The 26,923-nt window shown below is 42.7% G+C and overlaps 1 protein-coding gene across 1 annotated transcript in view; it reads right to left on the bottom strand.

Annotated features, from left to right (window-relative positions):
* LOC126418860 (protein yellow-like) overlaps positions 1 to 26,923 on the bottom strand; it is a 108,485-nt gene that overhangs the window by 29,695 nt on the left and 51,867 nt on the right. The window contains exon 3 of the mRNA XM_050085852.1: positions 140 to 411. Within this exon, the coding sequence (XP_049941809.1) occupies positions 140 to 411 (272 nt within the window). The remainder of the gene's footprint in view (positions 1 to 139; positions 412 to 26,923) is intronic.

The following is a 26,923-nucleotide window of genomic DNA, read 5'->3' as shown; positions in this document are numbered from 1 at the left end:
TAGCACGTCATCTCCGTGGTGTAGCAATTTTAATGGCCAGTAGTGTATTTGGTATCAAGGTTCGAACCACCTCCCCGCGAATCTAACGCAACACCAGTTTCAGGTTTCAGCAAGTAGCTGTTTCGAATGGAGTGCTCACCTCTTTTGGGAAGGTGATCTGCCGGATGAAGGTGTCGGTGTTGAGGTCGAAGACGAGCAGCGCGGGCGGCCGCAGCACCCTGGTGGCGGCGCCGCCCAGGATGTCTGCGATGCCGGTGTCCAGCACCCACAGCCGGCCGCACTCGTCAGCGCGCACGCGGAACGGCGACACGATGACCGGCGCCTCGACGGACGCGTTGGCGCCCTCCAGCAGCGACAGGTCGTGCCACGACCAGTCAGGGTACGGCCGCAGCTTCGGGTTGTCCGTCGGGTCTGCAACACCACAGTCGGCGTCACCTGCCAGGTCTTCGGGCCTCACGGGAAATACGCTACCCACTCCCTCCCCCCCTTTCCACACAACGAACTTGTGACGTCACACTAGTTGCCTTGCCCGATATACATCGCTTGGCTATGTTAAAATGTAAGTGGGGAATCACTATGTCAGTGAAAAGACTTAACTTTGTCATACACTGTTTGTTGTTCAAAAAATGGTTCAAATGGCTCTGAGCACTATGGGACTTAACATCTGTTGTCATCAGTCCCCTAGAACTTAGAACTACTTAAACCTAACTAACCTAAGGACATCACACACATCCATGCCCGAAGCAGGATTCGAACCTGCGACCGTAGCGGTCACGCGGTTCCAGACTGAAGCGCCTAGAACCGCACGGCCACACCGGCGGGCACTGTTTGTTGTTGTCGTGGTCTTCTGTCCAGAGACTGATTTGAAGCAGCTCTCCATGCTACTCTATCCTGTGCAAGCTTCTTCATCTCCCAGTACCTACCACAAACTACATCCTTCTGAATCTGCTTAGTGTGTTCATCTCTTGGTCTCCCTCTACGATTTTTACCCTCCACGCTGCCCTCCAGTACTAAATTGGTGATACCTTGATGCCTCAGAACATGTCCTACCAACCGATCCCTTTTTCTAGTCAAGTTGTGCCACAAACTTCTCCCCAATCCTATTCAACACCTCCGCATTAGTTATGTGATCTACCCATCTAATCTTCAGCATTCTCCTGTAGCACCACATTTCGAAAGCTTCTATTCTCTTCTTGTCTAAACTATTTATAGTCCATGTTTCACTTCCATACATGGCTAGACTCCGTACAAATACTTTCAGAAACGACTTCCTGACACTTAAATCTATACTCGATGTTAACAAATTTCTTTTCTTCAGAAACGCTTTCCTTGCCATTGCCAGTCTACATTTTATATCCTCTCTACTTCCACCATCATCTGCTATTTTGCTCTCCAAATACCAAAACTCCTTTACTACTTTAAGTGTCTCATTTCCTAATCTAATTCCCTCAGCATCACCCGACTTAATTCGACTACATTCCATTATCCTCATTTTGCTTTTGTTGATGTTCATCTTATATCCTCCTTTCAAGACACTGTCCATTCCATTCAACTGCTCTTCCAGGTCCTTTGTTGTCTCTGATAGAATTACGATGTCATCGGCAAACCTCAAAGTTTTTATTTCTTCTCCGAGGATTTTAATTCCTACTCCGAATGTTTCTTTTGTTTCCTTCACTGCTTGCTCAATATACAGATTTAATAACATCGGGGATAGGCTACAACCCTGTCTCACTCCCTTCCCAACCACTGCTTCCCTTTCATCGACTCTTTCTCTGCCATCTGATTTCTGTAGAAACTGTAAATAGCCTTTCGCTTCCTCTATTTTACCCCTGCCACCTTCAGAATTTGAAAGAGAGTATTCCAGTCAACATTGTCAAAAGCTTTCTCTAAGTCTATAAATACTAGGAACGTAGGTTTGCCTTTTCTTAATCTAGCCTCTAAGATAAGTCGTAGGGTCAGTATTGCGTCACGTGTTGCAATATTTCTACGGGATCCAAACTGATCTTTCCCGAGGTCGGCTTCTACCAGTTTTTCCATTCGTCTGTAATGAATTCGTGTTAGTATTTTGCAGCGTGACTTATTAAACTGCCGGCCTGAGTGGCCGTGCGGTTCTAGGCGCTACATTTTGGAACCGCGAGACCGCTACGGTCGCAGGTTCGAATCCTGCCTCGGGCATGGATGTGTGTGATGTCCTTAGGTTAGTTAGGTTAAATTAGTTCTAAGTTCTAGGCGACTGTTGACCTCAGAAGTTAAGTCGCATAGTGCTCAGAGCCGTTTGAACCATTTGAACTTATTAAACTGATTGTTCGTTATTTTCCACATCTGTCAACACCTGCTTTCTTTGGGATTGGAATTATTATATTCTGTCTGAGGGTATTTCGCCTGTCTGATACATCTTGCTCAGCAGATGGTAGAACTTTGTCACGGCTGGCTCTCCGAAGGCTTATATTAGTTCTAATGGAATGTTGTCTACTCCAGGGGCCTTGTTTCGACTTAGGTCTTTTAGTGCTCTGTCAAACTCTTCACGCAGCATCTTATCTCCCATTTCATCTTCGTCTGCGTCCTCTTCCATTTCCATAATACAGTCCTCAAGTACATCACCCCTGTATAGAACCTCTATATACTCCTTCCACAATTCTGCTTCCCCTTCTTTGCTTAGACTTAGGTTTCCATCTGAGCTCTTGATAATCATACAAGTGTTTTTCTTTTTCCAAAGGCCTCTATAATTTTCCTGTAGGCAGTATCTATCTTACCCCTAGTGATACATGCCTCTACATCCTTACATTAGTCCTCTAGCCATCCCTGCTTAGCCATTTTGCACTTCCTGGCGATCTCATTTTTGAGACGTTTGTATTCGTTTTTGCCTCTTTCATTTACTGCGTTTTTATATTTTGCCCTTTCATCAATTAAATTCAATATTTGTTCTGTTACGCAAGGTCTTCTACTAGCCCTCGTCTTTTTACCTACTTAATCCTCTTCTGCCTTCACTATTTCATCTCTCAAAGCTATCTATTCTTGTTCTATTGTATTGCCTTCCCTTCTTCTTGTTAATCATTGTCTAATGCTTCCTCTGAAACTCTTTACAACCTCAGATTCTTTCAGTTTATCCAGGTCTCCTTAAATACTTAACTATTTTGCAGTTTCTTCAGTTTTAATCTACAGTTCGTAATCAATAAATTGTACACAAAGTCCACATCTGCCCCTCGAAATGTCCTACAGTTTAAAACCTTGTTCTGAAATTTCTGTCTTACCATCACATAATCAGTCTGAAACCTTCCGGAGTCTCGAGATCTCGTCCGCGTATCGAATCTTCTTTCATGAGACTCAAACCAAGTGTCAGCTATGATTAAATCATGCTCTGTGCAAAATTCTACCAGGTGGCTTCCTCTTTCATTCCTTTCCCGTGGTCCATATTCACCTACTATTTTTTCTTCTCTTTCTTTTCCTACTATCAAATTGCAGTATCCTATTAGTATTAATTTTTCATCTCCCTTAACTATATAATTTCTTTTATCTCATAATGCATTTCTTCAATCTCTTCATCATTTGCAGAGCTAGTTGTCATGTAAACTTGTGCTACTGTTGTGGATGTGGGCTTCATGTCTACCTTAGTTACAATAATGCGTCCCCTATGCTTCTCATAACACCTTATCCACATTCCTACTTTTTATTCATAATTAAACCTACTCTGCATTACCCCATCTGATTTTGTATTTATAAACCTTATTCACCTGACCAGAAGTCTTGCTCCTCCTGCCACCGAACTTCACTAATTCCCACTATATCTAATTTTAACCTATCCATTTCCCTTTTTAAATTTTCTAACCTACCTGCCCGATTAAGGGATCTGACATTCCACGCTCCGATCCGTAGAACGCCAGTTTACTTTCTCCTGATAACAACGTTCTCCTGAGTAGTCCCCGCCTGGTGATCAGAATGGGGGACTATTTTACCTCCGGAATATTTTACCCAAGAGGACGCTATCATCATTTAACCATACAGTAAAGCTGCATGCCCTCGGGAAAAATTACGGCTGTAGTTTCCCCTTGCTTTCAGCCGTTCTCAGTACCAGCACAGCAAGGCTGTTTTGGTTAGTGTTACAAGGCCAGATCAGTCAATCATCCAGACTGTTGCCCCTGCAACTACTGAAAAGGCTGGTGCCCCTCTTCAGGAACCACATGTTTGTCTGGCCTCTCAACAGATACCCCTCCGTTGTGGTTGCACCTAGGGTACGGCTATCTGTATCGCTCAGGCGCGCAAGCTTCTGTGCCCGTTAAACGGCGTATTCTTCATCACTGAAATGTCCGTCCCCGGTGGTTAGCGAGACAAATGTCAATCCTAAGGGCCCGAGTTCGATTCCTGGCTGAGTCGGAGATTTTCTCCGCTCAGGGACTGGGTGTTGTGTTGTCCTACTCACCTTCATTTCATCCCCACACACACACACACACACATATATATATATATATATATATATATATATATATATATATATATATATATATATATATATATCGGGTTATGTATATCACTCAAATTTGATGAAGCGCCCGGTATTCTCTTGTTCTCTTGGGAACAATTAGTGCAATTTATTTGTGGAAATGCCTTGCTGGCTAATAATATACAAACATAAGCATTTTACTGTTATCTTAAATATAATAATTCCCCTCCGTAGCTTAATAGTAATGCTTGTGATTTTCACACAGTGGACTTGGGCTTGAGTTTGTGCTGGTGACAGAACCAGTTCAAGCTGATATTCCCATCAGTGAAACGCGGTCAGACGAAAAAAGATAGGCATCAAGCTATGATTCACACGACATTTACCTATAATCGTTACAATAAGAAACTGGCCAACAGCGAGTAGGAGTTGTGCACTGTGGGTTCATCCAACCTGAGATCGAGAACCTCAATGATTTTTGCCTTTTTTCTGTATAGATACTTTCAAGATACCGGCCCCGGGAATTCCAAGACTGTATAAAATCAGTACAGTAGTTTCGCAGTGTAACCCGGACATACGAAATGAAGTCAGCAGGGGACATGAGTTCATATACATAGACATAGAAGATTTAATGAAATATTTTTATTTGCTTAGTAAAACGTGACTACAATTTACAGTTCATGTTTGCAAGCAGCAATAATCGTCTATTATGTTTTTGACTGATGATGGATGCAATGAAGGTACTAATGGCCAAAAAGATTTTTCGTGTGATTTAATTACAGTTTAACAATTTTCAGATAATTTTTACTTTGCTTGCACTCTGAAACCTTGCTTCTTGCCAAATTGCATGATTCTTCGTCTACGGGAAGTACCCTATCGGTTTGGATATGAATTTTCTGGCAGATTAAAACTGTGTCGAACAGAGACTCAAACTGGGGATCTTTGCCTTTCGCGGGCAAGTGCACTACCAACTGAGGTACCCAAGCACGACTCACAGCTTTACTTCTGCCAGCACCTCGTCTCCTACTTTCAAAACTTTACAGAAGCTCTTCTGCGAACCTTGCAGAACTAGCACTCCTGAAAGAAAGGATATTGCGGAGACATGGCTTAGCCACAGCCTAGGGGACGTTTCCAGAATATTTTCACTCTGCAGTGGAATGTGCGCTGATGTGAAACATGTCCCTGCGATATCCTTTCTTTCAGGAGTGCTGGTCCTGCATGGTTCGCAGCAGAGCTTCTGTAAAGGATGGAAGGTAGGAGACGAGGTACTGGCGGAAGTAAAGCTGTGAGGACGGGACGTAAGTCGTGCTTGGGTAGCTCAGTTGGTAGAGCACTTGTCCGCGAAAGGCAGAGGTCCCGAGTTCGAGTCTCGGTCCGGCACACAGTTTCAATCTGCCAGGAAGTTTCACATCAGCGCACACTCCGCTGCAGAGTGAAAATCTCATTCTTGATATGAATTTGCCAGTATCAAAGTACGTGACACAAATGGCTGAATCTTTTGATTGTGCTGACTTACAAGCTCAATTTTTTTACTCCGGCTAGGAACCACAGATCTTAGTGACGTAGATCTGAATTTATTACGCCAAAACGTTCACGAGAAAACGGGGTTTAACAGACGGGGAGTCAGACAGATGGATAAAAAGACAAAAAAATTGTTCGTGTTATATAATTAAAAATTAGCAATTTTCGGATTTTTTCCTTTTCTTATAGTACGAAAGTGTGCATCTTTGCAAATTTCATGATTCTAGGTCACTGAAAGCACCCTTTAGTTTCGACGAGAGTTTTCGAACATCAAAATATGACATAAATGTATTTTGATTGCATTGACTTAGAAACTTAAAATTTTTACGCTGTCAAGGGATCGTAGACCTTAACATGTGACAGATTTCAACTTGATACGTCTATCCATTCCTGAGAAAAGATGGTTCTTAACAGCCGGACAGACAGAGACGTGGACAACAAAGCGATCCAATGAGCGTTCCGTTTTTACAGACTGAGGCACGGAACCCTGGTAGAAACCAGCAGTTTGCGAGATAATTTCCAATTTGTGGTTACGAGACCCAGATAACTCCATAACTAAGCAAAGAAGGGGAAGCAGAATTGTGGAAGGAGTATATAGAGGTTCTATACAGGGGTGATGTACTTGAGGACTGTATTATGGAAATGGAAGAGGACGCAGACGAAGATGAAATGGGAGATAAGATACTGCGTGAAGAGTTTGACAGAGCACTAAAAGACCTAAGTCGAAACAAGGCCCCGGGAGTAGACAACATTCCATTAGAACTAATATAAGCCTTCGGAGAGCCAGCCGTGACAAAGTTCTACCATCTGCTGAGCAAGATGTATCAGACAGGCGAAATACCCTCAGACAGAATATAATAATTCCAATCCCAAATAAAGCAGGTGTTGACAGATGTGAAAAATAACGAACAATCAGTTTAATAAGTTCAAATGGTTCAAACGGCTCTGAGCACTATGCGACTTAACTTCTGAGGTCAACAGTCGCCTAGAACTTAGAACTAATTTGAAATGTTAACTTATCGATTAAGTCCTAACTTAATTCAGCTGAAGTTTCGTCCACGGATTACCTTGCCTCGTGCAACGGTGGGGACTGAGCTACATGCGTGTATGAGGGGGCACATGCACATTTTGCTGATGATATAAGGTTCAAATGGTTCAAATGGCTCTAAGCACTATGGGACTTAACATCTGAGGTCATCAGTCCCCTAGACTTAGAACTACCTAAACCTATCTAACCTAAGGACATCACACACATCCATGCCCGAGGCAGGATTCGAACCTGCAACCGTAGCAGCCGCGTGGCTCCGGACTGAAGCGCCTAGAACCGCTCGACCACCGCGGTTGGCGATGATATAAGGCTCGCGAAGACGGACAGGTCGAGCAAGGCCTTTACCTTGGCCTGCAAGATCACCTGACCTCAGTCATCTGGATATTTCTGTCTGGGGTCATCTCCGAAGCGTCATGTACGTCAATCCCGTTGATAATGTTGAAGAAATGGAGCAGCGGAAGATTTAAGAGATGATCCGAAGGTGTTTGAAATAATTCGTAACTGACTGCAGAAACTTGTGCAGTGATACCTCCAATTGTGACGACACCATGTGGTGTACTTCTTCGCCGGTCTCTGTGGCCGAGCGGTTCAAGGCGCTTCAGTCCGGAACCGCGCTGCTGCTACGGTCGCAGGTTCAAATCCTGCCTCGGGCATGGATGTGTGTCATCTCCTTAGGTTAGTTAGGTTTAAGTAGTTCTAAGTCTAGGGGCTGCTAACTCAGATGTTAAGTCCCATAGTGCTTAGAGCCATTTGAACCATTTTTTGAGTACTTCTTTTAAAAAGTACGAGTATACAGTTAATTGTACCAGGTAGTATGCTTAAGTCGTATTTTATTTCTTGTCGGGTAGGTTTTTGGTGAAATTTGAACCCAATTCTACCGGGACTTAATCGTAAAGCTTAAATTTCAAACATTTGTACTAGCCATGACAATAATTCATACATAATTCAGTGGTGGCCAGTAACCTCACATTCGAAGTTGTCTCACAAACGGCTCGCTTGCGGACCCATGTTTACTGGAGAACTTTAGCTTCTACCATCGTATACTTTCAGCCGTGTCGGGTTTCGCTAATAATTATGATACAACTTGTATTTAAATTTTACACCTGAATGACCCTGGCGCCCCTCCCAACTACGGCCCTAGGCGGCGTATAACGCCACTTGCGCCTTAATCCGGCCTTGAATGTGTATACAGTGAGGTAACGAAAATCATGCGATAGCGATATGCACATATACAGATGGAGGTAATATCGCGTACACAAGATATAAAAGGCAGAGCATTGAGAGAGCTGTCATTTTTACTCAGGAGGTTCGTGTCAAAAGGTTTACAACGTGATTATGGCCGCACGACATTTATTAACAGACTATGAATGCGGAATGGTAGTTGGAGCTAGACGCATAGGTCATACAATATCCGTAATCGTTAGGGAATTCAGTATTCTGCGATCCACAGAGTTACGAGTATGTCGAAAACATCAGAGTTCAAACATCACCTCTCACCACGGTCATCGCAGTGGCCGACGGCCTTCACTTAACGACCGAGAGCAACGGAGTTCGCCTAAAGTTGTCAGTGCTGACAGACAAGCAACACTGAGTGAAATAACCGCAGAGATCAACGTGGGACGTACGACAAAAATTGTCACCTGAAATATTTACACAATTTTTAGTCAGGTATGTAACAGTGTTTTCATTCAACACTCAACCTGGGGTTTCAGATAGCTTCACCCAATCAAATACTTCACATTTATTAATACAAATAGCCCATTTCTCTAAGTAAACAAATGCTATGGTATATTAAGCCATTTTATGTTCCTCAGATTACGATATCAAATTAATTATTTCTTGGTTAGGGTTTCTATTCTGTAATCTGTTCAAATTCTCCTTAATTTGCAAGTCTATAAAATAGGCAGTTTTCCTTTCATTCAGACATCTTTGAGTGTCGATTAATATATTTCTTATTTTAGCTATCGAGACTTTATTTTTCACCGCGCCTTTTAATCTTTTTTCGAACAGAGCCAAGTTTGAATGCAGAAACATGAAGGAAATTTCACTGATTGAACTACTGAAAGAATTTAAAGTTAATTAATGTGACCTGTCTTAGGCGTCAAAAAATTGTTTAATAGAATCCAGAGCTTAACAATTCTCTCAACTGCGGCCATTAACGGCAGCCATCTTGTTTCTGAGTGAGATAGAAGAGTTTAATGACTGACATCAACGTATAAAGATAACTCTTTCAGCTTCTCTGACCTTATCATGTATATTGAAAACTCATTAAAGATTTTCGTGACGATTATTTCAATGTCGACAGTTAAGACTCCAGCAACGCCTGATATATTATTGTGGAGAATATCGGCAGAGCATCCAATACCTTCTACATTTTTTCCTAGTTCTTCTTCCATTCGGTGAAACATATTCGGCTGGCCACCTCGATGAAGCCCTCCTATGTTGGTATTGTATTGTATGTATGTATTGTATGTTAACCGCGGGCCTAGAAACGATGGAGAGGCTCCGTCCCCGCCGCAGCCGCTGTGGTCCACAACCCCACGATGACTACCGCAGTCCACCCCTTCGGCGCCCCACACCGAACCACTCTTTAAGGGTTATTGTGCGGTTCGGCCTCCAGTGGACCCTCCTAGGGAACGTCTCACGCCAGACGAGTGTAACCCCTATTTTTGCGTGGTAGAGTAATGGTGGCGTACGCGTATGTGGAAAACTTGTTTGCGCAGCAATCGCCGACATAGTGTAAAAGCACTCCGTCTTCAGGCCACAAGTGGCCCATCGGGGCCATCCGACCGCCGTGTCATCCTCAGCTGAGGATGCGGATAGGATGGGCGTGTGGTCAACACACCGCTCTCCCGGTCGTTATGATGGTTTTCTTTGACCGGAGCCGCTACTATTCGGTCAAGTAGCTCCTCAATTGGCATCACGAGGCTGGGTGCACCCCGAAAAAAGGCAACAGCGCGTGGCGGCCCGGATGGTCACCCCCGACATACTGTAGCTGAGGCGGAATAAGGGGAACAAGTCCACATTCACCGAGGCTGATGGAAAAGCGCCTAAAAACCATCCACAGCCTGGCCGGCACACCAGACCTCAACCAAAGTCCGCCGGGTGGATTCGTTTCAGGGACCAGGCGCTCCTTCCCACTCCGGAAAGCCGTGCGTTAAACCGCACGGCAAACCGGGTGGGCGATTTTGATACTGCCTCCACAAATAGCGATTCATTTGTCTCCTGGAATCTGTAGTTGTCATAAAATGTCTAGACAAAACTTTGTAATTGTCTCCGATGTTTCTCTATTCAGTGAATCAAACTTCAACAGCTTCTGTTGGATTCCATCAGTTTCAGTAAAGCATTGAACAACTAAAGCAGACATCTTTTCAGTCTTGTGGTTAGGTGCGTCGGTAGCTATGACGTAAAATGAAACTTATTTCAATTGTTTAATGCATTCTGACAGGAAAAGTGGTGCAAGAATATTTTCAACAATCACTGTAGCTTTGGTCCTGGCTGTAGGCTGTTATGCGCTGACGTTGAGTCAGGATACATTGGGGCATTCAGTTTTACGGCACAGTCAAGAGAACTGGAAGACTGATGATGCTTGACAACTTTATAAGCTGTTGTTACTTCTGCAGCAGAAAGGAGCAGTTCTTCCTGGGTGTCTTCTTTAATCATGAATGTAGAAATATGCTTTGATGTCAGTGCTACCGCAAGTGTATTTATATGATTGTTCGTAGAGATGTGATGCCTCACACCTGCCTGCTCGAAAATGGTTCAAAAGGCTCTGATCACTATGGGACTTAACATCTGTGGTCAACAGCCCCCTAGAACTTAGAACTACTTAAAACTAACCTAAGGACATCACACACATCCATGCCCGAGGCAGGATTCAAACCTGCGACCGTAGCGGTCACGCGGTTCCCGACTGAAGCGCCTAGAACCGCAAGGCCACACCGTGACTTACGGAGATGAAACAGCTACAAATCTCACACAGCACTTCCTGATCCGTAAGTCCTTTCTTGACAAAAGGCCACTATTTCGTGTAATCATCCGAAAAGAGACACTTTCTGTTTCCATTCTTAGGTATTTTCGTAAGTTGTGATAAGATAAGTTCATTAGACGGTAAACAGCCCACAATAACACTTTAGTCATTGAAGTATACGTTACTCCACACTTCACGCCTTATATACCCGCAGTAAACAGTTCAAACATTACTAATTTGCAATCGCTTTTCATATTACGTTTAGAAAGAATCGTCTTATCAGATCGCTTTTCAAATGAGAACTGCCGGATTCTTACGCTTGTCGCTACTTAAATTGTTCCAGCCCCGTACTACTAGAGAATTCTGATATTTTCTGGAATGATGGCTCTAGATGTGGAAGGTGCTTGCATTGTCTATGCGGAGTATGCAACGTTCAGCGCCACCTGTGAGATGACCTTGTCAAAATAAACTTTTTGACATAAATAAAACTAAATGAGCTTGTATTTACATGTTGCGCTAACGGACGGCGTTACTCAGTACTTGTGCCAACCTCGTAATAGCATCTTTCAAAATCGGGACAAAATTGTGTCTTGTCGGGATGTCGGGACAAGAAGGTCGTAACAGTGACGGGCCCGATATTTGGGAGTGGTTGGCAATCCTAGTTATGGCAGCAGACTACCGATGCGAGTGCCTTTGTTAACAGCACGAAATCGCCTACAGCTCGCCTCCTGGGCTCGTGACCGTATCCGTTGGACCCTAGACAACTGACTGTGATCTGGTCATATGAGTCCTGATTTCAGTGCTAAGAGCTGATGGTAGGGTTCGAGTGTGGCGCAGACCCCATGAAGCCATGGACCCAAGTTGTCAACAAGGCACTGTGCAAGTCGGTGGTGGACCCTTAATGGTGTGGGCTTGTTTACATGGAGTGGTCTGGATCCTCTGGTCCAACTGAACCGATCTTTGATTGGAAATGGTTATATTCGACTACTTGGAGAAAATTTGCAGCCAATTTCATGGACTTCATGATCCCAAGCAATTATGGAATTTTTATGGATGACAATGCACCATGTCACAGGGCCACAATTGTTTGATATTGGTTTGAAGAGCATTCCGACATTTCGAGTGAGTGATTGGGCTACCCAGATCGCCCGACAGGAATTCCATGAAACTCTGACAGGACATAATCGAGAGGTCCGTTCGTGCACAAACTTTCGCAATTACGGGTGGTTATTGAGGTAGCATGTTTCAGAATTTCTGCAGGGAACTTCCAATGACTTGTTGAGTCCATGCCACGTCGAAGATGTGCATTACGCCGTGTTTGTCACGATATTAGGGGGTATCCCATGGCTTTTGTCAGATCATTGTATGTGCATCGAAAAGTTAACAGAAAGAGGCATTACAAGATTTCATTCACTGTCTATCAATGTATGTATGTTTATAGAAAGAGTTCCACATTTCCTATTACAGGCTTCTAGCAGTTGTAGAAGGGATTTAGTAAGAAAATGGTCCAAATGGCTCTAAGCACAATGGGACTTAACATCGGAGGTCATCAGTCCCCTAGACTTAGAACTACTTAAACCTAAGGACATCACACACATCCATGCCCGAGGCAGAATTCGAACCTGCGACCGTAGCAGCCGCGTGGTTCCAGACTGAAGCGCCTAGAACCGCTCGGTCACCGCGGCCGGCGGGATTTAGTAGATAAAGTTTTAGTTAGTATCTCATTTCCGGAAATGTACCGTTTTGATGTAATACGAATATAAGTTCCTTAATGGAATGACTTTCAAAGCTCCCGCTCCACAATACGCATACATCGGAGACAATGATGTCTCTTTGATGCAATAATTTACCAACAGCCGTACGATTTGTAGAAGTTTATTTTATTTTATGAACTTCTATGTGCAGCACATAGAAGTTCATAAAATAAAATAAACTTCTACAAATCATACGGCTGTTGATAAATTATTGCATCAAGAAGTTCATGCCAGCCGTCGTCCCACGATCCATAATGGATCAACGAAGACAATGATGTCTGTCCTGGGCGTTCTGAGCCCATGACATCGGCAGTGTTTCGAGTGCATGTCTCGTGCTATTTTTCCTGACGAAGGAAGTCATCTTCAAAGTCGACAGTAGGTGCAATGTACCAGTTTCTCTGAGCCGTTACTGCAGTTCTACGAAAATGGTATGTGATGTCATGCGTACAAGACGGACTGGTAACTGTGCCCTCTTCACGGCCTGTATGCTTAGCGTGAAGCAGGAGATTTGAAAGTGATCCGATTTTAGAAATTGTTTTGCATCCCAACAGTACATTTCCGGTCGTGGATTCCTTGTCATCATATGTCTACAGTTCTGCACATCTGTTCAACGTCCCTTCTTGAAAACGGGGATGACCTGTGAGCTTTTCCAATATTTTGGAACGCTACTCTTCTAGAGACCTACGGTACACCGCTGCAAGAAGGGGGCCAAGTTACTTCGCGTAATCTGTGTAAAATGGTGTATTGGAAAGCTCAATAAAACCAACAAGCTTTCAGAAAAAAATTTAATAGGATAACTTATTGAATGTCCCTCTTGCGATAAAGTTGCGCGACGTTTCGCACACTGTTCATGTTCATTTTCTACTACGGAAAAATATTGAACGAACAATATTAATTTGAGTATTATTACTGATATTTGATTACATCTCTAACGTCGATCAGTTGTAGAATTTTGTAACACGTATTATGTTCGAGTATAATGACTTTTCTGGAGACTAGAAATCTACTCTGTAGGAATCAGCATGGGTTTCGAAAAAGACGATCGTGTGAAACCCAACTTGTACTATTCGTCCACGAGACTCAGAGGGCCATAGACACGGGTTTCCAGGTAGATGCCGCGTTTCTTGACTTCCGCAAGGCGTTTGATACAGTTCCCTACAGTCGTTTAATGAACAAAGTAAGAGCGTATGGACTATCAGACCAATTGTGTGATTGTATTGAAGAGTTCCTAGATAACAGAACGCAGCATGTCATTATCAATGGAGAGAATTCTTCCGAAGTAAGAGTGACTTCAGGTGTGCCGCTGGGGAGTGTCGTAGGACCGTTGCTGTTCACAGTATATTTAAATGACCTTGTGTATAACATCGGAAGTTCGCTGAGGTTTTTTGCGGATGATGCTGTGGTATATCGAGAGGTTGTAACAATGGGAAATTGTCCTGAAATGGAGGAGTATCTGCTACAAATTGACGCATGGTGCAGGGAATGGTAATTGAATCTCAATGTAGACAAGTGTAATGTGCTGCGAATACATTTAAAGAAAGATCCTTTATCATTTAGCTACAATATAGCAGGTCAGCAACTGGAAGCAGTTAATTCCATAAACTATCTGGGAGTAGGCATTAGGAGTGATTTAAAATGGAATGATCATATAAAGTTGATCGTCGGTAAAGCAGATGCCAGACTGAGACTCATTGGAAGAATCCTAAGGAAATGCAGTCCGAAAACAAAGAAAGTAGGTTACAGTACACTTGTTCGCCCACTGCTTGAATACTGCTCACCGGTGTGGGATCCGTACCAGATATAGTTGATAGAAGAGATAGAGCAGATCCAACAGAGAGCAGCGCGCTTCGTTACAGGATCATTTAGTAATCGCGAAAGCGTTAAGGAGATGATAGATAAACTCCAGTGGAAGACTCTGCAGGAGAGACTCTCAGTAGCTCGGTACAGGCTTTTGTTGAAGTTTCGAGAACATACCTTCACCGAGGAGTCAAACAGTATATTGCTCCCTCCTACGTATATCTCGCGAAGAGACCATGAGGATAAAATCAGAGAGACTAGAGCCCACACGGAGGCATACCGACAATCCTTCTTTCCGCGAACAATACGAGACTGGAATAGAAGGGAGAACCGATAGAGGTACTAAGGTACCCTCCACCACACAGCAGTCAGGTGGCTTGCGGAGTATGGATGTAGATGTAGATAATTCCCCCTCTTTCGGCTTCAAAACATTATCTCCGTTCAACGGGACGACCATGCTCTACCTTACTGGTAGGGCCTGTACTTCCGCATGGTACCACTCTACCGGTCGACATCGGTGCCACCGTTAGGCTGCATCAATAACCTCCGCATCATCCACGTACTGCATCCCACGGAATACATCCTTCATTCGGTCAAACAGATGGACGTCGGAAGTTGAGAGTTCCGGGCTGTAGCATGGATGGGGACGAACAGTCCAATGAACTTTTCTGAGTTCCTCTCCGGTGCGCAGAGTTGCGTGAGATCTTTCACTGTTACAGGGAAAGAGAAGTTGGTTTGCATTTTTGTGGCGACGAACACGCTGAAGTCGTTTCTTCAGTATCGTGATGTAAGCACAATACACTTCAGAACTGATCGTTGCACTTTGAGGAAGGACTTCGAACAGAGTAACATCTTCGGAGTTCCAGAAGGCCAGAAGATCGTCGCCACGAATTTACTGGGGGAGGGTAAAATTTCTTTTATGGGGGAAAGGTGTTGCGCCATTGCACGGACTGCCGTTTTGTTTCCGGTTCGAAGTGATGAACCCATATTTCATCGCATGTGACGATGTTCCGCAAGTACATCAGCCTCGTAACGCGCAAGTAATTCCTCTCAGATGATCCTCCGTGGCCCTTTATGGTCTTCTGTTAAGCGACGAGGAACCCAAAGTTCACACACCTTTGAGTACCCCAATTGGTCGACGAGTATGTCAGCGCTACCAACAGAGACCTCTAGCTGTGCAACGAGGTGTTTGTTTGTGATCCATCAATCACCTCAAATGAGAGAGTGCCCGCACTTTTCAACATTGCACCAGTCACAGCTGTGTACTATCAGCCGGCACGTGGTAGATCGGAGAGGTTTGCAGTATCTTTTTGATACTTCTCGCCCAACAGCTCACCGTGCTTTTGTTCACTGCCAGATCTCCGTAGACGTTCTGCAAGCGCCTATGAGTGTTTACGATGCTGTGGTTTCCCGCTAAAGAAACTCGGTGACAGCTCTCTGCCTGGAACGCACCTCCTATACGGCGGCCATTTTAAAGGCTACGTGCAGCGCCGCTCACCTATGGGAACTTCACGAAATTATAAGGGCTATAGAGGGAATATTTCACGATGTCCCACAACAAATGCCGCATTTTTCGAACAGAAACTGTCCGAGAATAAAACGTGTTGCATTACTTACTGAGCGTCCCTCCTATTTTAACAGATACATTGTTTGACAGGAAGCTCTATTTGCGGTTTGTCGTTTGGTAGTGAAACTTCAAATAACTTTTCTACTAACGGAGACGTTAAAAAATCAAAATAGGCAGAGTTTGGTGTGATTATATCTGCAGGAGATACTTCTACATTAATCGTACTCTTGTATCTAGAGCAGAGAAATTCCTTTCAGGTTCTTTTCATATTTACTTTTTTGTTTGACAACAGATTTGGTAAAATCAGTTTTGGAGAGACTCACAGAACACGTTCTGTAGGTTTTGCGTAGACTTTAGGGTCCTCGAATGGAGCTTTCCGAGTACGATTATATTGCTGCGGAAGCGTGACAGGTAGGATTTTCTGTTGTACTGATGCAGAGAAAAGTTATTTCTATTGATCATATTGGAATGTTTAATTTAAATTCTCTAATGTGTTTCATCCAGCAGGGGGCAACAATTGTCAGTAATTTTTACACGGACATTATTATGAACAAATACTGAATATTCTGCAGTATATACATAATAATCAAAAAAGAAATTTAGTCGCATTTTTTCTAGTTAAACAATACCAAACCGCGCTGTCATGAAGATTAGACATAGCCGTTCCTCATGGCTGCACTCGTAATACTACTTATGCCGTGCAATCAGAGGCTCTTCTTCACATCATAGCAGCCAGTTCAGCTGTCTACAGTCCTTGAGCCCATTCGCACAAACATCTCAGTTAGTACGGTCACACTCGGCGCAAAATCGCACACTTGTGCTAACAAAACTGTAGCGAGCTCGTTAGGGAGGCCTGCTTGTGTCGTGTGTAGGACTCCTAAGTGACGTTTCCCAGATGTTGCGCCATTTGTACACGTGCGTCGATAGCCATCAAGCCATCGTGAAGTGCATAGCGCCACTGGTCTTTCTGCGTTGAATATATCGGTTCTCGTCAGATCACCGGAGTCAACTAATATGAGGCGTGATCAGTACTTGGATGGATAACTCCTAGTTGCGCCACGTGCCATGGCACCATTCCATTTGCCTTGACCGCAAACGGGAGAGGGGTGGTGGCATATAGTTCCTCATCACTGGACTTTGAGCCAGTGTCTTCTGCTTTTCCTTGTGCCTTTATCTTGCATTATTTCGCAGGGTCGGCATGGTTAAGGTCAGATTTGGCATGGTTAATTTTAAGGGGTGGCCGAATGCCCTTCCTGTCGCCACCCAAACCCCCGGGACGGAATTAGTGTACCCTATCTGTCTGCAACTCGTGTAAACCATGAAATAGTGCGAACGTTTTCAAATGCCTGCGAGTCGTGTAACTAAGGCCGGATGTGGGGACCAGCCCAGTATTCAACTAGTGGGATGTGGAAAACCGCCTAAAAACCACATCCAGGCTGGCCAGCACACCGGCCCTCGTCGTTAATCCGCCAGGCAGATTCGATCCGGGGCCGGCGCGCCTACCCGACTCCAGGAAGCAGCGCACTAGCGCCCTTAGGTCTTTGAGCCAGTGTATTGGATTAAATCCCGAAACTCTCTGCGGTGCCTGATGAAGCGATGGTACGTGATGCAGTTGATGGTGCTCCGAACGCTAGATGCAAGATGTGGAGTTAAACACGGCGACACCTTGATGCTCATCAGGAGGAGGAGCAGACTACGTGCTGGCACCGGGTTTCACGCTCTCCCTTCTCTCATCACTATCATCCAAGACAAACACAACAAGACACTACACACAACTATTACAGTTGCCACCACTCATTAGACACACTCAAACGCATAACTCTGAAGTAAAGGTGCCATTGTGTGCGAAGGACAGGAAAACCTTTCCAATCAGGCGACTGATCCTGCCCTTCCGTGTCTCCCAACCAACATGGCCACAAGGCTTTACTTTTTTTTAGTGTATAACCCAAATTCGACTTTCTGCCCTTTTCCGCATGCTCCCTAATATCTCTCACCTTATTTTTTCGCTCTTATTTCCAATATTTTGTCGGACCTCCTCTTTCCCAGCTTAGCGCAGCGTCTCAATGTGACATGCTCTCAACGAAATGGTTCAAATGGCTCTGAGCACTATGGGACTTAACATCTGAGGTCATAAGTCCCCTAGAACTTAGAACTACTTAAGCTAACCTAAGGACATCACACACATCCATGCCCAAGGCAGGATTCGAACCTACGACCGTAGCAGTCGCGCGGTTTCATGCTCTCAACAAGTGGTTGGAAGCCTCCTGCTGAAGTATTAAGCCATGCTGCCTCTACATCCGTCAACGAATGCGAAAGTGTTTCTGAAGCAGGATTTTGTGCACGAACGGACCTCTCGATCATGTCTCATAAATGTTCGACGGGATTCACATCGTGCGATCTGGGTGGCCAAATCATTCGACCGAACTGTCCAGAAAATTCTTCAAACCGATGACAATGCACTTTGTCATTCATAAACATTCCATCATTTTTTGCGAACACGAAGTAGAAAGAATGGATGCAAATGGTCTCCAAGAAGTCGAACGTAACCATTTCCAGTCAATGATCAGTTCAGTTTGAGCAGAGGACCCATTCCATTTCATGTAAACACAGCCCACACCGTTATGGAGCCACCAAGAGCTTGCACACTGGCTTGTTGGCAACTTGGGTCCATGACTTCTTTGGGACTACGCCACAATCGAACCCTACCATCAGCTCTTACCAACCGAAATCGGAACTCATCTGACCAGGCCACGGACTTACAGTCGTTTAGAGTCCAACCGACATGATCAAGAGCCAAGGAGAGGCGCTGCAGGCGATGTCGTGATGGTAACAAAGGCAATCACCCCGGTCGTCTGCTGCCATAGCCCATTGAAGACAAATTTGGCCTAATTGTCCTAATGGATACGTTCGCCGTATATTCCACTTTGATTCCTGTGGTTATTTCGCTTAGTGTTGCTTGTCTGTTAGCACTGACAACTATACGCAAACTCCGCTGCTCTCGGTGGTTAAGTGAGAGCCGTCGGCCACTGCGTTGTCCATGGTGAAAGGTAATACCTGAAATTTGGTATTCTCGGCACACACTTGACACTATGGATCACGAAATATTGAATTCTCTAACGATTTCCGAAATGGTATGTGTCTTGCTCCAACTACCATACCGCGTTCAAAGTCTGTTAATTGCTGTCGTGCGGCCATAATCACATCACATGTATCACCTGAGTACGAATGACATCTCCGTTAATGCATTTCCGTTTTATACATTGTGTACACGATACTACCGCCATCTGTACATGTACATATATGCGTTCATACCGCTATCCCACGACTTTTGTCACTTCAGTGTATTACGATTTTAGCCCCCATTAAGGTCATTCGATATCTGCTGTCAGACTTAACTTCATAACGCTTGGGAAGTCTTGTAGAATTGAATGTACTGTTTTTATATTGAAACCTATGTGTCACTTGTACCCATGGCTATGTGGATAAATTACAATGGAATCAAATAAATATATTACAGCTTTTTACGGATTTTAGATAATACCTGCACACTAGTGAAGGCAAATATTTCATATTCACTAAAACATGTGTAGAGTCCGTATACATTGCAGTTCTTGGATAATAACGAGTTTACTGATGTTCACAGCGCACAGTGGAATTTTAGATCTTCGAACGCAATATTTGGATCTCAAAAAGAAATGTTTTCTTTTTACCACATGTTTACATCGGTGTGAGGAAACCGATGCAGATGCAGATGTTCTTGAATCATCTGAGACTGAATGTCAGGTGCTTCTTAAGCGCTTTGAACATCTGTATGTGCTTTAGCAATGACGCACTGTAAGTGAAGGACACATTTGCACGTAGACACTTAGACTACTTTTAGAGGGCTCCAGACGTTCGGTTTTTTTTACTAGAGGAATATCATCGGACTTTAGGGAGAGTATCATCCGTACTTTTTCGAAGACAGCAAGAGCTGATAAGAGTCATAAAAATCCCACAATGAACTTAACAGATGATACATTAAAGTCGGTGACCAGAATGCAAAGCACAAGAGTCTGTCTGCTTAGCTAGAAGGTGACGTGCTCGCCTCCAATGCAAGCGGGCCTGGGTTCGATTCCCGGGCGGGTCGGAGATGTTCTTCGCTCGTGGACTGGGTATTGTGTTGTCCTCATCAACATTTCATCCTCGTCGCCTGTGTGCAAGTCGTCCAATGTGGTGTCGACTGAAATAAGACGCACTAAGCGGCCGAACTTCCCCGGTTGGAGACTCCCGACCAACGATCTCATACACTCAATTCCATTTTTCTTATGCAGAAGAATGGAAGAATCGTAGAGGCTCTGTTGATGATGATCAGTTTGGCTTTTGGAAACGGAAAGCCACCAGAGGGGCTGTTCCGATGTTACAATTGGTAATAAAAAGACCCCTTCAGATACAATCAAAACTTTCCGTTGGATTTGTCGACCTAGTAGAAACGTTCGGCAATTTAAAGTGGCGAAATATGTTTTAAATACTCAGAAAAATAGATACACGCTACAGGGGAAGACGGTTAATATTCATTATGTCTAAGAACCAATAGGGAACAATGAGAATGGAAGACCAAAAGCTAAATACTCAGATTAGAAAAAAAAAGTCTAAGGCAGTAATTCAGTCTTTATAGTTTACTGTACAAAGTGAACTTGGAAGAAGCAATTATGGAAATGCAAGAGAGGTTCAGAAGTGAGATTAAAATTCACGATGGAAGAATATCAATGATAACATTCGATGAAGGAATTGTTATCATCGGTGAAACTGTAGTAGAAATACTGTACTATTAAACGAAACCTCAGGTGTGGAGCCACTGCTGCACGATGTTCACAGTGCATTCACCACTAGGGTGTAATGAAATGGACAGTATTGAGCAGTAGGCGGACAGGTGATCACTATAAGTGGATTGTTTGAGTTCTATGTGAATTATAAAGAAACTTGCAGAACTAGATGCTATCTTGCATGGGTGTTCTTCTTCCCTTCCCCGAGAGTTCACAGCGAGTCCACCATTCCTGTAGGAACTGTCCTTCATATTCACAATTTAAACTGTAAATTTGTATTTCTTAGTGCAGTTTGCAGTGATGCTAAATCGCACTCTTTCCAGGAGAACGGTCTTTCAGAAATGAAAGAGAATATTGTTGACTTGCTGTGTTAACAGGAACTGACAGAGATGGGTACCTTAATATAGTCTGATAACCCTGGAGAGACAGAAAGTACAATGAAGAACTTCTATCAAAAAAGTGGAAGACGAGCTTTTAGAAATAACTGATACAACAAATTGGTTATCTGTATTCGAGTCCCCGCCCTCCTCTACAATTTTTTGCCTTCTACAGTTCCCGCTAGTACCATGGATATCATTACCTCTTGTCTTAACTTATTTATTATCATCCAGATCCCATTTCTAGTTAATTTTGATCAAATTTTTCTGCCCTCACCGGTTCTCTAGATAATTGTCTCATTTCTTACGAGTCCACTTAATTGTCTGCGCGTTATTGTAAGATCACGTCATACCGATGATGTTACCTACTTTCTCAGACATTTTTTTCTCTCAACTTAAGATCTATGTAGGATACCAGTAAACTTATTTTATCTATGAATGAGCTCTTTGTCTACGATAGTCTCTTTTTACATCCTCCTTGCTTCCAGAGCAGCAGAATTCTACAATTGCGGCTACTAAGCGGTCCCCAACTTCGATTTTAAGTTAGTAGCAACTGTCATTTTTGCTACTGCCCGTTAGATCCATATTTATTTGATCTTTTCTGAATCTCCACCGTACGTTGATATGTTTACTATGCATACACGTCTAGTGTCTTACGAAGTAGGGATTTGCCGATACAAGGAAGTATTCGATACTTTTGTTTCGATATCGATTCGAATAAATCGTTTCAATACTTATTAGTATCGAAAGAAAAGTACTTTCATCAAATCGGTTTTACGCGCTTATCCCAGTAGTGAGAGAGTGATTGGGTGAGTGAGTGAATGTTTGCTTGGCCTTCGTCGGCAGGCCTATTCATCGGCCATATTGTTTGTTGTGTTTCGGAAGTGCGTGCTTCTTATCAAAAGTTTATTAACTTTTATTGCGTCAAAACGCTGCCGACGTCTGAAGTATGGACACATTTTATTACAATGAATGACAGCACGGCATAGTGCAAGGAATGTTATAAAGCTGAGGTTTTTGTGGCAGTATGCCCAATATTTAAACAAACCAGTACCCACGGAACTGCTGTAGACAGAAATTAAAGTCAGCTGTGCCTCTGAGACTGATAAAGCGAGTGAAAGGTGTCTGTAAACCTAATAATAATTCTCTAATGGTATCCTCTGATACAGAATTGTCATATCTGTGCAGACGTATTTTTTTAGATTGTGGGTTGTTCTTTTAAAGTTTGTCAGTAATTTATTTTCATTCCAAATGTAGCTATGAGTAACTATCATTTTGAATTTTGAAGTTACGAGAGAAAAACGCTGAGACAATAACATCTCGAAAATACAATGAAAACCTTGAAAGGTCTCTGTTGGATTCCTTTCATGTTTGATTTCTTAAATCTGTTGTCATTTATGGAATAAATTCCTCTTCTAAATTTACTGTGGCGTTTCTGACTATCTGGGAGGAGACTGAGTAGTGGAACGTGTTACTTTTACACGTAAACAAGAACGATCTGTCACACTACTACACTTTAAAACACAGTGTATATGTAATTCATCTCACACAGTCTCATACGGAACCTACATCCGCTTTCTGTTATATACTGTATATGATAAGATACTGTCATCCCCCTTCCCTTCTGTGTGAGAGGATGAATGATCAAATGTGTTTGTAGTTGCATGCTTGAGGGTAGCAGACAAGCCTGTCTGCTAGAGAACAGTAGGACCAACGTCGGAACAGGTAGCTACGCTTCCTAAAAGCAAAGAGGTTTCTATCCTTAGTATGGTTCTGTCCGTCCGTTGTCATGTTGGTATAGGAAGCTGCCCCTCTGGCCACTTCCGTTTGTCTTTGTGAGCCACCCTCAGGAAGCACACTCGGCGGTAGGGCAGTTGCAGTCTGGCGGTGGCGAGCGTCTGAAGTGGTAAGATCTCCGGCTAAGCGCGTGTCTGCTAAGTCCATAGGACAATGGATTTGTTAAGTTCAGCCTAACTGAAAACTTAATCATCTTTATTTCGGGTTTAACTCTAAAATATCTAAGGTTATCTTAAATTGCAGCGTAGTGTAATTCTCGTGTGAAGTTCATAGTATTTTCCGGTTGTTGCTTTGTTACTACTTTGTGAGTAAAGTGGAACCACGTGTTGATCAGTAACTCTAACTAAGATCAATCTTAAATGCGAATGCTTGTGTGATTATAACGTCTCGTCTTGACAATATTTTCAATATAGCAACTTTTATTTATGTTCAACCCACGTGGGGTGTACTTTGCGAGACCAGTACCACGTGCTTATATAACTGTTTGACCCGTCAGGTTAACAGTAAGACGTTAATAACCAGTTCGAGGTTTTTCTTTTGTAATTTGCTTTTCGATCTAATTTATTTTAATTATCAAAATTATTGTGGAGTTATACGCTTTGTGTAAACCAAGTTGACCACGTGAAGCATGTGGTGTAATCATCAAAGTAGCCCTCAGCTATTCTTTTCGGGAAGATTTCACAAAGAGTTAATATGAATTTAGTATATCAGTGTGTGGTAATTACATGACGGACAGGATTGTGCTACGAACGTAATTTCTTTGGGTGAAAATTTGAATCGGTTGATAGCCGTTAATTTCCTCTTGGATATGTTTCAATGTTCTTTGTGTGTTGTTTTATGAATGCAGTGTTGTATGCAGACTCCCAATCTTGGCTCCATATTTGATGTGTTCCGTAAGATTTTCACAATCCTAAATAAGGCACCAGCTTGTTACGAGTAGAATTTAATATGCTGAAATTTCAGTGACCAATCTTAAAAATAAATTTCCAAATATAAACTGATTTCTTTCTTGTTATTTAAATTCTCCTTTTTATATATATATTACCGGTTGTGGTATGACTATTAAAAGATTATCATTAATGTTAGTCTGTTTGGGAATTTGGTAAACTTAGACTAGATACCTGATGAAACAGTTGCTTAGTAATACAAGATTAACCTCCCCAGACAGCTCACAGCTTTTAACCCGCTTTTATTCTACTATTAGCTCCCGATTTCAGCATAGCACAATTCATGTAGCAATATTACAACCTGCAGTTATGGGAAGTGTCGTCTTTCGACAAATATGTATAGTCTTAATTTTATTGTCTTGAATTATTCTAATTGGTAGTTTTAATATGTTTGATTTTATAAACTAGTGACGCTTCAACAATGTGTTGTCGTCGCTGCAACATCTACATCTTACTCTGCAAACCACCGTGAAGTGCACGACAGAGGATGCGCCCCATTGCACTAGCTATGGGGTACCTTCCCTTACGAAGAATGAAAAATGATTGGTTAGATGCCTCTGTCCTTGCTGCAGTTAATATAATCTTATCCTCACAATCTCTATGTGAGTTATATGTAGGGGGTTGAGTATATTCCTAGAGTCATAAATTAAAGCCGGTTTTCGAAACTTTGTAGTTAGGCTTTCTCAGAGTAGTTTACGTATATCTTCAACAGTCTGCCAGTTCAGTTTCTTCAGCATCTGCGTGACACTCTCCCACGAATCAAACAAACCTGTGACAATTCATGCTGCCCTTGTCTGTACACGCTCAGTATCCCTGTTAGTCCTGTTTGGTACCGGTCTCACACACTTGAGAAACATTCTAGAACCGGTCACATGACTGATTTGTAAGAATGATTGCACTTCCCCAGTATTCCACAAATAAACTGAAGTCTACTACCTGCTTTATCTACACTGTGCCTGTGTGATCATTCCGTTTTGACTGAACATTTATGAAGCTTCTTTAAGACTGCACTTCATTACAGACAACTACATCATCTTCAAAAAGTCTCCGGTTACTATTAATATTGTCAGCAAGGTCACTGTTGTACAACATATATGCCGAGTGAATGTTTATTTTAAAAACTGGTGCAAATACGATTCAGAATATAAATAGGCTGTTTCCTAAATATTTATAGTACCAGTCCCCTAAATTCATCCTTCCGATCATCTCTTAATAACTGGACACGTGCCTAAAGCCATAGGCGATAACAATATTCTGCATACCGAAAAGAAGGGGCGTAGGTTAGATGTTTTAGAGGAATTGGAGATTTTCAAACATCTCTCTCGTGACGATGGCCTCATTCTCAACGAACAGCTACAACTGCGAAATAAAAACTTTTTCGAGTGTATAAAGCCATTGCTTGATGTTTGATTCAGATTTCCTCATGCAGTTTACCGAAATGTTGTTTTCCTGTTACATCATTGCTGTTTTCTTGTATGTCATAACTAACGTTTTCTTACGTTACAAAATGTATCTCTGTTTAAAGCAGATAAATATGCAACTTCATCCTATTATTTATTAGTGCTTACGTTATGCCTGAATCAGCTGCATCACAATTTCATGTGTCTAAATTTGAATGTACAGTAGCCTAGTTGCTTCTGCGGCTACTAGATGGCGCTCGTAGCAACACCATGTTTACTTGCCCTCACTTTCTAACGTGGGCACCTCACTCTTGTTGCAATCCTTGTTCACTCAAGTACGAGCAGCCCTTAGCGGCTCGCCATCTTACTTACAACTATTCATGACGTCAGCTTTCCGGCTTAGATCTTTTTTAATATGTGACTTGTAAATACTGCATCCTTTTCCAGTCAGTAAAACTTTAATTTTATTAATGTATTATATACCTAATATGTTATAGAACAGTTAGTCTGATTCTGAAGACGACGCTCATAGTAGTGTACAAACCTGGTCAATTTTGACTTAATTTGTGACCGAGGGCTTATTTGTTCTAATATTTACAGTAATTGTTTTTTTTTTGGAAACTTTCCAAAAAGTCACTTTTCTATTTAAGGTTTATTGTTAATAAAAAATTAAAGTATTAAATGTGTTTTATTGGACAAAACTCTACCATCTGGTGAGCAAGATGTATGTGACAGGCGAAATACCCTCAGACTTCAAGAAGAATATAAAAATTGCAATCCCAAAGAAAGCAGGTGTTGACAGATGTGAAAATTACCGAACTATCAGTTTAATAAATCACAGCTGCAAAATACTAACGCGAATTCTTTACAGACGAATGGAAAAACTGGTAGAAGCCGACCTCGGGGAAGATCAGTTTGGATTCCGTAGAAATGTTGGAACACGTGAGGCAATACTGACCCAACGACTTATCTTAGAAAATAGATTAAGGAAAGGTAAACCTACTTTTCTAGCATTTGTAGACTTAGAGAAAGATTTTGACAATGTTGACTGGAATACTCTCTTTCAAATTCTAAAGGTGGCAGGGGTAAAATACAGGGAGCGAAAGGCTATTTACAATTTGTACAGAAACCAGATGGCAGTTATAAGAGTCGAGGGGCATGGAAGGGAAGCAGCGGTTGGGAAGGGAGTGAGACAGGGTTGTAGCCTCTCCCCGATGTTATTCAATCTGTATATTGAGCAAGCAGTAAAGGAAGCAAAAGAAAAATTCGGAGTAGGTATTAAAATCCATGGAGAAGAAATAAAACCTTTGAGGTTCGCCGATGACATTGTAATTCTGTCAGCAAAGGACTTGGAAGAGCAGTTGAACGGAATGGACAGTGTCTTGAAAGGAGGATATAAGATGAACACCAAGAAAAGCAAAACGAGGATAATGGAGTGCAGTCGAATTAGGTTGGGTGATGCTGAGGGAATTAGATTAGGAAATGAGACAATTAAGGTAGTAAAGGAG

This window comes from Schistocerca serialis, chromosome 9, assembly GCF_023864345.2.
Source record: "Schistocerca serialis cubense isolate TAMUIC-IGC-003099 chromosome 9, iqSchSeri2.2, whole genome shotgun sequence".
In the NCBI taxonomy this organism is placed as follows: domain Eukaryota; kingdom Metazoa; phylum Arthropoda; class Insecta; order Orthoptera; family Acrididae; genus Schistocerca; species Schistocerca serialis.
Note: the sequence above shows the minus strand (reverse complement) of the source record. Positions and strands in the feature narration are given on the sequence as shown.